The sequence below is a fragment of the Coregonus clupeaformis genome, chromosome 23, assembly GCF_020615455.1.
Source record: "Coregonus clupeaformis isolate EN_2021a chromosome 23, ASM2061545v1, whole genome shotgun sequence".
Lineage (NCBI taxonomy): Eukaryota > Metazoa > Chordata > Actinopteri > Salmoniformes > Salmonidae > Coregonus > Coregonus clupeaformis.
The window spans coordinates 33,589,426-33,602,486 of NC_059214.1; the positions used below are offsets into that span (position 1 = coordinate 33,589,426).

The 13,061-nt window shown below is 52.6% G+C and overlaps 1 protein-coding gene across 1 annotated transcript in view; it reads left to right on the top strand.

Annotated features, from left to right (window-relative positions):
• Nucleotides 1-11,650, top strand: part of lats2 (large tumor suppressor kinase 2) — a 31,459-nt gene extending 19,809 nt beyond the window's left edge. The window contains exons 3-9 of the mRNA XM_041844515.2: nt 749-881; nt 967-2,534; nt 2,913-3,155; nt 3,291-3,630; nt 3,738-3,920; nt 4,026-4,132; nt 11,095-11,650. Coding sequence (XP_041700449.1) covers nt 749-881; nt 967-2,534; nt 2,913-3,155; nt 3,291-3,630; nt 3,738-3,920; nt 4,026-4,132; nt 11,095-11,616 — 3,096 coding nt within the window. The 3' untranslated portion in view covers nt 11,617-11,650. The remainder of the gene's footprint in view (nt 1-748; nt 882-966; nt 2,535-2,912; nt 3,156-3,290; nt 3,631-3,737; nt 3,921-4,025; nt 4,133-11,094) is intronic.
• The last annotated feature ends 1,411 nt before the right edge of the window (nt 11,651-13,061 follow it).

The following is a 13,061-nucleotide window of genomic DNA, read 5'->3' on the forward strand; positions in this document are numbered from 1 at the left end:
TTAAGTGGCCATTTCAAATGAGTGGTAGTATTTGGTTCTCAAACTGACCAGCGGAGGCCGTGTGGGCTGAATGCCTGTCTTGACTGAGGGCCACACTGAGGTTTGGATAGAATGTATTTCGAGTGAGGTCATATGCCATTCAGGGGTATTTCCTCATGTAGGTGTCTGCCGCCTAGTTAAAGAACGGTCGCAGCTTGTGTCATGTTTATTTTCACCTCTCACTCACTGATGTTGAATGGCTGTTGTTGTTTGTACTCTGCCTATCAGCCAGTGTGAAAATAGCAGGATAACCTGCATGATCTTTATACAAATACTAAATGATGTACTACAGTATGGTGCTGAACTATCACTGTAGAGGTCATTGGCATAAAAATAGCGTACTATTGGAATGTTAAAACAATGTCAAAGGGCTGGTTGTATGTTCTCAGCTCTCTGTGTTCTATGTTGTTGTGTGTGTATGAGGCAGGCTCAGGAAGTGCCTGGTGCATGACCCCAGGAGAAGAGGATGCAGGTGCAATGCCTGCTGGGGTCTGTTTGTATCATCACCTGATGTGTGTGTGTGTGCGTTGGTTACAATAGATGTGACAATGACAATAGAAGAGACTATACACTGTCTTGCACTAAATTAATAGAGACAATGCAATCTGTTCCCCAAAATGAGATGGATGAGCATCATCAATCACAAATTGATTTACTCAGAGATTTATCAATGCCTATTAGACACCATTATTTGTTGTTTTGCCACCAGGAAATGGCGGTGCGGGCTCTGAAGCAGACGGGCAGCAGGAACATTGAGGCTGCTCTGGAGTACATCAGTAAGATGGGATACCTGGACCCACGCAACGAACTCATCGTCCGGATCATCAAGCAGACCTCGCCAGGTAACACAACTCATGCACATATATTCTAAACATTGAAATACAATAAGGATATGAACTCACTCACCACTATCATTTCTGTCCACAGGCAAAGGGGGCATGCCAAACGCAATGGACCACAGACCACCATTAGAGGGAACAAGTGAGGGTGCCATGCCTCCCTACCACCAGATGGGGGCACCGATGTATGAGGGCGCTGGTTATGGGCCAGAGGGGCCCTACATGGGTGCCCCTCCTGTCATGAACTACCTGATCCCCCCCTCGGGCGCAGCACAGGGCCCTGCCATGGTTAACCCCATGGGACGCCCGCCCAGTATTGGAGCCTACCCGCCCTCCATGGCCGTCCAGAACAATCCAGGGAACCCCATGTACCCCCCAGGCGCCCCGCAAAAGGCCTACCTAGGCAGCATGGAGCAGGCCATGATTGGCTACAGCGTCCCCGGCCAGCCCCTGCAGCTCCAGCCCCAGGCACCAGGAGGCCCCATCCCCGGACCCCACTACGACTACGGCCACGGCCGGCCTCATATGATGGAGCCCTCGGGCTACAGTGTCAAGAGGAGCGCCTCCTTCCAGAACAAGATGCCACCGCTGGCGCCCGACAACTATGTCAACATGCAGGTGAAAGGGGCCATGGGCCAGAACGGGGGAGGGTACCCCCCTAACCTGTACCTAGCGCCCCACTCCCACCCCCGGCAGTCCAGCCCCACCTCACACCAGGTCCACATGATGTCCCGCTCCCCCGGTGGAGCCACCGCTGCCGCTGCCATGGGGCCAGACTTCTCTGACCTCCCCCAGGGCCTGCTCACGCCCTCCAGAGCCAGTCTCAACCTGGACCTGTATGAGCAGCACCAGCACCACTGGGCCGGTCCCCAGGGGCCTGAGGGGGCCCCTCCAGCCAGGCAGCCCCAGCCTCAGGGGCCCTTCCGGGGAGAGGTGCGGGTCCCCAGCAGGACCAACTCCTTTAACAACCGCTCTGCGCCCCCCAACAACGTCCGGCCCACTTTGGCCACTCCAGCTCCTGGCAAGCAGGACCCGTCCCTGGGTCCGCCCAACACCATCACAGCGGTGACATCGCCCCCCATCCAACAGCCGGTGAAGAGCATCCGGGTGATGAGGCCCGAGCCGAAGACGGCTGTGGGACCGTGTCACCCTGGCTGGTTGGCTGCTCAGGCTGCTCAGGAAGCATCTGAGCCCCTCGCATACATGCCTGAAGAGGCCTACGCTCTGGAGCCTGCCCAGGAGCCCCGCTGTCCACCACCTCCCTACCCCAAAATCCTGCTCATATCTGGGGCTGCTTCAGAGGCAGGGCCCCTGGAGGCACCAGGAGGAGCTATGTGTGGAGCCCCAGACCTCAACACCCCTGGTAGGCCACACAGTGGTAGTGGAGGAGGAGGGGGAAAGGCAGAGGAGAGCCAGGTGAAAGAGAAGACCAAGTCTGGGAAAGGAGAGAAGGCAGTGAAGGACAAGAAGCAGATCCAGACATCGCCGGTGCCGGTCAGGAAGAATGGGCGTGATCAGGAGAAGAGGGAATCGCGCATTAAAAGCTACTCGCCCTTTGCCTTCAAGTTCTACATGGAGCAGCATGTGGAGAATGTGATGAAGACCCATCAGCAGAAACTGAATCGCAGGCTGCAGCTGGAGCAGGAGATGTCCAAGGTGAGACAGGGAGAGAGCTGAAGGTTATTAATCTGAAGAATTCTCCTTGAGGACCTGTGTTGTAGACAACAGCTAGATTGTCCTAAATGCCTAGAACAGCTTGTCCAAAACATTTAGAATTTTTTTTACTCAGGGTTCAGTCCTTTTGACCTCCTTTTGACAGACTGTTATGAAATACAAACAAAAATAAAGCATTTACTAGTGAAGTAATACATTAGTTACTTGTTATCTTATATTAACAGTTGATGGAGACATTCGAAACATGAAACACTTCAAGAATTATAAAATATAATATCATTGCAATAAGGCATGTATATATACAGTATTTTACCAAGGCAACTTATCCTCTTTATTTCTACATTCTTCCCCTTCCTCCAGGCTGGCCTTTCAGAGGCCGAGCAGGAGCAGATGAGGAAGATGCTAAACCAGAAGGAGTCCAACTACAACCGTCTGCGCCGCGCCAAGATGGACAAGGCCATGTTTGTCAAAATCAAGACACTGGGCATCGGGGCCTTCGGCGAGGTGTGCCTGACCCGCAAGGTGGACACAGGAGCCCTGTACGCCATGAAGACGCTGCGCAAGAAGGACGTGCTCAACCGCAACCAGGTGGCCCACGTCAAGGTAAAGCTGAATCCAAAAGATCATGCTGAAGAGATGCTCCTGATGATGTTTCCATGTTATGTCGATGTTATTGTGACGCCATCCACATTGTGTGGACTGGACAATAAAGTGTTTCAAATTTTTTCTAACCCTAAGGCTGAACGTGACATCCTGGCGGAGGCAGACAACGAGTGGGTGGTGCGTCTGTACTACTCTTTCCAGGACCGTGACAGCCTCTACTTTGTCATGGACTACATCCCCGGAGGAGACATGATGAGCCTGCTGATCCGCATGGGCGTCTTCCCCGAACCACTGGCATGCTTCTACGTGGCTGAGCTGACCCTGGCCATCGAGAGCGTCCACAAGATGGGCTTCATCCACCGCGACATCAAGCCTGACAACATCCTCATCGACCTGGACGGACACATCAAGTTGACCGACTTTGGCCTCTGCACCGGCTTCCGCTGGACGCACAACTCCAAGTACTATCAGAAAGGTGAGCAGGGGAAAAGACAGAGGACAAGTTCTTGTCATGTGCTGTTGTATAGATGGCTTTTACTTAATATGATATGATCGATATGTAATGTCTTCTCCTCTCTCCAGGGAGCCACATCAGGCAGGACAGCATGGAGCCCAGTGACTTCTGGGATGACGTGTCCAACTGTCGTTGTGGCGACCGGCTGCAGACCCTGGAGCAGCGGGCAACACGGCAACACCAGCGCTGCCTGGCACACTCCCTGGTGGGCACGCCCAACTACATCGCCCCTGAGGTGCTGCTGCGCAAAGGTGAGGGCAAGAACGGGCATGGTGGAATGGAGTTGTCATACATTTGATAAATAAAGAAGCACATTGTGGTCTTCTTAGTGAGCGGTTGTGGTCTTGTTCCTGCAGGGTACACCCAGCTGTGTGACTGGTGGAGTGTGGGAGTGATCCTCTTTGAGATGCTGGTGGGACAGCCACCCTTCCTGGCCCCGACACCCACCGAGACACAGATAAAGGTTAGTAGTCTGTCGACTCACGGCTCAGTTAAACTACTGAATGTGGAAATGCCATATAACCAGGGGCGGTGTGTTCATTAGGGCGATATGGGCGACGCACTGCCAAACGGGAAAAGGAAGGGATTTTTTTTCTAATCAATTATATCACGGCAACAGTAGTTATCAGTGTTCTAATCTAGACGTCTGATCTGCCACTAAATATCCAATCAGGCTAAAGTCGTGCTTCAAATGGCCCCGCCCCTTTTGGGGCGATTTCAGTCAGGTTGAAAATCGCCCACGAGTCTCTCATAGACTCTCATGTAAAATCTTTTTTTTTTCAAATATCAGAGCTTTCAATACAATCTCTATGGGTTCCGGGAGGGCTTGCACTTACGCGCTTTCGTCATACGTAACATAAGTAACCATGAACATAACTAAGAAAAGAGTGGGTAGCAGCGTCAATCAATTCACGTACTACTGTCAAGATGGCTAGCTTTGCGAGGCAAAGATGAAACTGAGGGCTCCACCAACCCTGGTATTTTTCTTGGACTTGTCAACTTTGTGGCACAATTAGATGAGGTGTTTGATGACCATCTTAAAAATGCTAAAGTTTTCAAGGGCACATCAAAGACCATTCAAAACGAGCTACTGGAGTGTATGCTAGCGGTCATGAGGGAACATATTGTGGAGGAGGTGAAGTCGGCGAACTTCGTAGCTATCCAAGCTGACGAGACCACGGACGTTTCTACACAGACACAGCTGGTGCTTGTGCTGAGGTACATAGATAGCAACCACAAAGTGCAGTAGCGCTTTTTTGAGTTCCTTCCCATCTCGGGAATCAACCTCAGTCTCAATCGCCAGTGTGCTTTTGGAGAGACTGAACGGTCTTTTTGCCGACGACGAGAAAGTCAAACTCATTGCGCAAGCTTACGATGGAGCCAGTGTGATGAGGGGAGAGAAGGCTGGTGTGCAGCAAAAGGTGCGTGAGCATTTCAAGAATGCCCATTACGTGCATTGCTATGCGCATCAGCTGAATTTGATCATGCAGCAAGCTAGAACAGTTTCAGTACAAGTAATGTAGCCTCTCTCTCTCTTTGTCCCTCCCTGTCTGTCTCTTTAACACACACACGCCCAAATCAGTTCACAGTTGATGTTGTTTAAAATAGTTATTTTTCATTTTTAAAAAAGTATTAAAAAAAAACAAATCTGTTCATGTTCATTTTTACAAATCTATACAATTGGCCAGAATATGGTTGTTCATATTTACAAATCTATACAATTGGCCAGAATATGGTTGTTCATTTTTACAAAGCCATACTGTCAGACAGGTGTGTGTGTGGATGAGTGTCGGAATCAAGCGCAGGCACCAGGATGACTTCAACCGTCTTTAGTAACGTAACCAAGCACGTACACAATAATATAACCAACCCAACCGGGTGGCGCAAAACAATTACGCACCAAACACAGTGCGCAAATAACAACGAAAAGCGCACGCAGTGCGAACTCTCGGGCACAAGCCAACAACGAGAGAAACTAGACACGATACAGAGGCAGTCTGACATAAACAATCACGCATAACACCTGCCCCAAACCAAGAAACTAAATAGGAGAACAATCAAGACACAAACAAGGGACAGGTGTTATGCACAGACAAAACCAAACGAAACAAGAAACATAGAACGGTGGCAGCTAGTACTCCGGAGACGACGACCGCCGAAGTCCGCCCGAACAAGGAAGAGGAGCAGCCTCGGCCGAAACCGTGACAGTACCCCCCCCTTGACGCGCGGCTCCAGCCGTGCGCCGACCCGGAGCTCGGGGACGACCCGGACGACGCGGAGCAGGGCGCGCAGGATGACCCCGATGGAACTCGGTCAGTAGGGACTGGTCCAATATGTCCCTCCTGGGCACCCAGCACCGCTCCTCCGGACCGTACCCCTCCCACTCCACGAGATATTGAAGACCCCCATCCGGCGTCTAGAATCCAGGATGGACCTCACGGTGTACGCCGGAGCCCCTCGATGTCCAACGGGGCGGAGGAGTCTCCTCAATCTCAAAGTCCTGGAGTGGACCAGCTACCACCGGCCTGAGGAGAGACACATGGAACGAGGGGTTAATATTCTTGTAGTCAATAGGTAATTCTAACCTATAACTCACCTCGTTCAATCTCCTCAGGACTTTAAAGGGCCCTACAAACCGCCGACCCAGCTTCCGGCAGGGCAGGCGGAGGGGCAGGTTTCTGGTTGAGAGCCAGACTCGATCTCCCGGTGCGTACACTGGCCCCTCACTGCGGTGTAGGTCGGCGCTCGTCTTCTGTCGACGTATGGCACGCTGCAGATGGACGTGTGCAGCGTCCCACGTCTCCTCCGAGCGCCGCACCCACTCATCCACAGCGGGGGCCTCGATCTGGCTCTCGTGCCATGGTGCCAGAACCGGCTGGTACCCTAACACACACTGAAAAGGGGTTAGTTGGGTGGAGGAGTGGCGAAGAGAGTTCTGTGCCATCTCGGCCCAGGGCACATATCTCGCCCACTCCTCCGGCCGGTCCTGACAGTATGACCTCAGAAACCTACCCACATCCTGGTTGACACGTTCAACCTGCCCATTACTCTCCGGGTGATAACCCGAGGTAAGGCTTACCGAAACCCCCAACCGTTCCATAAAAGCTCTCCACACTCTGGACGTGAACTGGGGGCCTCGGTCAGACACTATATCCTCGGGTACCCCGTAATGCCGGAAGACATGGGTGAACAGAGCCTCAGCGGTCTGTAGGGCAGTGGGTAGACCCGGCATGGGAAGGAGACGACAGGCCTTCGAGAACCTATCCACAACGACCAGGATGGCCGTATTCCCCTGTGAGGGTGGAAGGTCGGTAACAAAATCCACCGAGAGGTGGGACCAGGGTCGCTGTGGAATAGGCAGGGGTTGTAACTTACCCCTGGGCAAATGTCTGGGTGCCTTACACTGGGCACACACCGAACAGGAGGAGACATAAATCCTCACATCCCTAGCTAACGTTGGCCACCAGTACTTCGTGCTAAGGCAGTGCACTGTCCGGCCGATACCCGGATGGCCAGAGGAGGGGGGACGTATGAGCCCAACAAATGAGGCGATCGCGTATCTCGAGCGGAACGTACGTCCGACCCACAGGACACTGAGGAGGACTCGGGTCGGTGCGTAACGCCCGCTCGATCTCACCATCAACCTCCCACACCACCGGAGCAACCAGACAAGACTCCGGTAGTATGGGCGTGGACTCAACTGACCTCTCCTCTGCGTCATACCGCCGGGACAGAGCATCTGCCTTCCCGTTCTGGGACCCAGGGATGTATGTGATCTTGAACACAAACCGGGCCAGGAACATAGCCCAACGAGCCTGGCGAGGATTCAGTCTCCTAGCTGCCCGGATGTACTCCAGGTTACGATGGTCAGTTTGAATGAGGAAAGGGTGTTGAGCCCCCTCGAGCCAATGCCGCCACACCTTTAGGGCCTGTACTACGGCTAACAGCTCCCTGTCTCCTACGTCATAATTCCGCTCCGCCGGACTGAGCTTCTTTGAGTAGAACGCACAGGGGCGGAGTTTAGGTGGAGTGCCAGACCGCTGGGAAAGAACGGCCCCTATCCCGGCCTCTGACGCGTCCACCTCTACTTGGAACGGTAAGGAGGGATCCGGATGCGCCAACACCGGCGCCGAGGTAAACAGGTCCTTCAGTCTCCCAAATGCCCTGTCCGCCTCAGCTGACCACCGCAAGCGCACCGGACCCCCCTTTAACAGAGACGTGATGGGAGCTGCCACCTGTCCAAAACCCCGGATAAACCTCCGGTAGTAATTCGCAAAACCCAAGAACCGTTGCACCTCCTTCACAGTGGTTGGGGTCTGCCAATTACGCACAGCCGAGACCCGGTCTACCTCCATCTTCACCCCTGACGCAGACAACTGGTAACCCAGAAAGGAGACCGACTTCTGAAAAAAACAGACATTTCTCTGCCTTGACATATAGGTCATGCTCCAACAGCCTCCTCAATACTCGGCGCACCAGGGCTACATGCTCAGCACGGGTAGGGCTATACACCAGAATGTCGTCGATGTACACAACCACTCCCTGTCCCTGCATGTCCCGGAAAATCTCATCAACGAAGGATTGGAAGACTGAGGGAGCATTCATCAACCCATATGGCATGACTAGATACTCGTAGTGCCCAGAAGTCGTGCTAAACGCTGTCTTCCATTCATCGCCCTTACGAATGCGCACCAAGTTGTATGCGCTCCTAAGATCCAATCTTGTAAAGAACTGCGCACCGTGCAGTGACTCCGTCATAGTCGCAATCAGAGGAAGTGGATAGCTGTACTTCACTGTGATCTGATTGAGACCGCGGTAATCAATACACGGCCGCAGACCTCCATCCTTCTTCTTCACAAAAAGAAACTTGAGGAAACGGGTGAAACGGAGGACCGTATGTATCCCTGTCTAAGAGACTCAGAGATGTATGTCTCCATAGATCTTTTCTCCTCTTGAGACAAGGGATACACATGGCTCCGCGGGAGAGCTGCGCCTGACTGGAGATCTATCGCACAATCCCCCGTCTATGAGGCGGCAGCTGAGCAGCCCTAGTCTTACTGAACGCCAGTGCCAAATCCTCATACTCGGGGGAATCTGCAATGCTGGCATTAGATTCGGACTCTCCACCGAGGTCGCCCCTATGGAAACACCCAGACATCGCCCCTCACATTGAGCAGACCACCCTTTAAGAGCTTTCTCTCGCCACCCAATAATAGGGTCATGAGTTATCAACCAGGGAAGACCCAACACCACCGGATACGCAGGAGAGTCAATCAAATAAAGCTGAATTCTCTCCTCATGACCCTCCTGCGCCATCATCTGAAGTGGTGCTGTGACTTCCCTAATCAAACCAGACCCTAACGGACGGCTATCTAGGGCATGGACGGGGAAAGGCTTATCCACTGGGATGAGGGGAATCCCTAACTCTAAACAGAACTGGCGATCTATAAAATTCCCAGCTGCGCCTGAATCTACCAGCGCCTTATGCTGGGAACGAGGTGCAACCTGTGGGAAACAAACAGGCAAGGTTAGGTGCACGACAGAAAGCTCTGGGTAAGCAGGGCGCCTACTCACCTGGGGTGACCCCCCAATGCCTGTCCTGCCATCTCCTCCTCTGGAGGACCCGCCCCAGCACCTAGCCGCAGTGTGCCCTCCACGACCACAGTTGGTGCAAGGGCCGGGTCCCCGTGGGCTCCTCCTCCTCCGTTCCCTAGCGCCAGCACCCCCGAGCTCCATAGGACTCGGCTCGGGAGGCGTTGGAGAGTGGAATGGGCGAACCCCCCTCCGGGACGCCCACGGGTGGCGAGCAGGGTATCCAGCCGGATGGCCATGTCGACCAGTTGGTCGAAAGTCAACGACGTGTCCCTGCACGCCAACTCTCGCTGGACGTCCTCTCGGAGGCTGCAGCGGAAATGGTCAGTCAGGGCCCGCTCATTCCACCCTGCATCAGCCGCTAGGGTCCGGAACTCTAATGCAAAGTCCTGGGCGCTCCTCATCCCCTGTCGGAGGTAGAACAGACGTTCCCCCGCCGCCTTCCCTTCTGGTGGATGGTCGAATACCGCCCGGAAGCGGCGGGAGAACTCCGCGTAGTTCGTCGTTGCGGCGTCCATTCTCCTCCACTCGGCGTTGGCCCACTCCAACGCCTTGCCGGTGAGACAGGAGATGAGGGCTGAGACGCTCTCGTGTCCCGAGGGCGCCGGGTGGACGGTGGCGAGGTAGAGCTCCACCTGCAGCAGGAACCCTTGACACCCGGCGGTGGAGCCGTCGTACGCCCTCGGGAGCGAGAGCCGAATCCCACTGGGTTCCGAAGAGGACACTGGAGGGCTGACCGCTGGATCTGGGTCGGTGTGTGGAGGTGTGGGAACCCCGCTGGTCTCCCAACGGTGCAGCGTGGTCATCACCCTATCCAGAGCGTGGCAGACCTGGTTCATCCGGTCCTCCTGACCTCGAAGACGTTCCGCCAAATCAGCTGGTGGCGCGGTCGCTCCTGCTGATTCCATCTTGATGCGTGATTCTGTCAGACAGGTGTGTGTGTGGATGAGTGTCGGAATCAAGCGCAGGCACCAGGATGACTTCAACCGTCTTTAGTAACGTAACCAAGCACGTACACAATAATATAACCAACCCAACCGGGTGGCGCAAAACAATTACGCACCAAACACAGTGCGCAAATAACAACGAAAAGCGCACGCAGTGCGAACTCTCGGGCACAAGCCAACAACGAGAGAAACTAGACACGATACAGAGGCAGTCTGACATAAACAATCACGCATAACACCTGCCCCAAACCAAGAAACTAAATAGGAGAACAATCAAGACACAAACAAGGGACAGGTGTTATGCACAGACAAAACCAAACGAAACAAGAAACATAGAACGGTGGCAGCTAGTACTCCGGAGACGACGACCGCCGAAGTCCGCCCGAACAAGGAAGAGGAGCAGCCTCGGCCGAAACCGTGACACATACAGATAGCTGTGTTTACCTTTTCTATAAATTATTTTCAAATTCTGTTTTCAGGCAAAATGTCTATCACTGTTCATTTTCACAAATCTATACAAGAGGGCAGAATATGGAAGTCTATAAAAATTTCTTATTACCAATAACTTGCATCAATGTTTTCAGTAGCCTCTATCAAAAGCTCCTGCTTGCTTGTTGTGAATTATGCTCAGGTGCACATATTTCCAATTCAACCATGAGGCCTTTTTGAAGCAAGTAATGTGTATATCAGTATTGACTTATATGCTGCCCCTGTCTTCATGTTGTTGCTGGACATATCTTTTTTTAAATGTGTGTAGGTCACCTAAATCATCAGAAAAATTGCCCCCCCTGAGAATTTTTTCAGGAGCCGCCACTGCATATAACTAATACATTTTTGCTCTGAAACATAGTTTCCTCACAGTCTCCCTCTTCCCTTTCCTCTTTAGGTGATAAACTGGGAGAGCACGCTGCAGGTGCCCCCACAGGTCAAGCTCAGCCCAGAGGCTGTCGACATCATCGGCCGTCTCTGCTGCTCTCCCGAGGAGCGTCTTGGGAGCAACGGCGCCGGCGAGATCAAGACTCACCCCTTCTTCGACCAGATGGACTTCTCCAGCAACCTGCGCACCCAGCCCGCCCCCTACCGGCCCAAGATAGCCCACCCCATGGACACATCCAACTTCGACCCAGTGGAGGAGGAGGGGGGTCCCGGGGCGTGGAGTGACAGCAGGGACAGCACACGGGCCTGGGAGACCCTCTGCACCCCACACGGGAAACATCCGGAGCACGCTTTCTACGAGTTCACCTTTCGCAGGTTTTTTGATGACAACGGCTGCCCCTTCCGCTACCCCAAGCCCCCTGAGATCAGCCACAGCCAGGGGCCTCCCAGCAGCAGCGGAGCCAGCAGCATGGGCCCTGAGGAGGAAGAGGAGGAGGGGGAGGAAGAGCAGGGGGAGCCTGTGTATGTGTAGAAGAGCCCAGACTGTTGGCTTTCTGAACCATGACCCCCCCTCTCTGTCCGACAATCAACACTCCGCACGTGGGGTCCTGGCTGCCAACTTTCCATCTACCACTGTTCTTCTCAGAAGTGTGAATGTGTGTTCGTGTGTGTGTGCGTGCCTCTGTATACGTGTGTGTGTGTGTGTGTGTGTGTGTGTGTGTGTGGGTTTGAGCGACTGAGAGCGAGTGAGATATTGAGAACAGGACGGCCTGACATCTGTTTAACAATTCAGACACTACTGTGTGGAATCTCCAGCGTGAGCAAAGACTACAATAAGAATCCCTGATCTGGGACCAATAAACAACTAACTGTACAAGGACTAGGGATGGAAAAATGATGCCAGAGGACGGTTCTGAAAACAAACTAATCAGAACAGGAACAGATAGGTCTTCTATGGAAATTAAAAGTATCCGTTGTGCTGTGGAGGTTTACAAAAGTGTTCAGATAAGAGTTTGACACTGGGACCGTAACCATGCGTGGTTCTAGTGCTCTATCCCATTCCTTCGCCTTGGGTCTTACAGAGATCTCTTCTTCCAGGTTAGCCTTACCCCAGGAAGTAAACACAAACACTTCCTGGACTTCAGGTTGGACTGGACTGAATTAGCTGGTGGTAGAGGGGAAGAATCAAAATGCAACACTTCTCACACAGCTGTGACAAAATAAGTTACCAAAATACAAATTCACATGCGCACATTAACACTTTAAAGGATGGTTGAACTACACAATCTAGGAGGAAGCAATGGGGTTGTCCTCTGCAGCTAACCACCCTAAAGCCTTGTGCATACTGGTTGCATAAAACTGTATGCATTCCGACGGAAGTCTATTCATTTCAATGGGAGGCAATTCTCACCGCTGTGACTCATCTGCCGGACCCAGTTGCGGTGCTTGGCGCTGCGTGCAGTGTGTCGCATGCATGCGTTGGATTTTTCCAACTTGGGCTGTTGCTTTGCCGTGCGGTATCAGGAACGGAAGTAGATAAACCACCGTAGAAGTTTCTAATGTGTAGCATGATTATTTTTGTTATGATGAGGTGAATGGATTGCGAAGACTATGTAAAATTTACCATACGGCAATGTAATAATGCAACCTGTGTGCCGTTTTTCAAAGTTAGACAGTCTTTCTTATTTTTTTCCTCATCTTATTCAACTGTTACCATGCACCTGCAAAAAAGATAGCTCTGATGTGCTAGTGCCTTTTGAATGATGGAAGTTAGAGAGTCTGACATGTAAGTCTAGGCATTCCCCAGCTGTGTCTCCTACCTTCAGCTTCACTAACTTTTTTTCCAAATAGGAGATGTGGGATGACGCCCAGTTCCCACCCACCCCTAAACGTCTTCAGGATTCTGTTCCCAGGGGAATGGTTGTGACGGGTAAATACTCGTAGCAACAACAACAAATTCCTTTGGTTGAAGTGCCA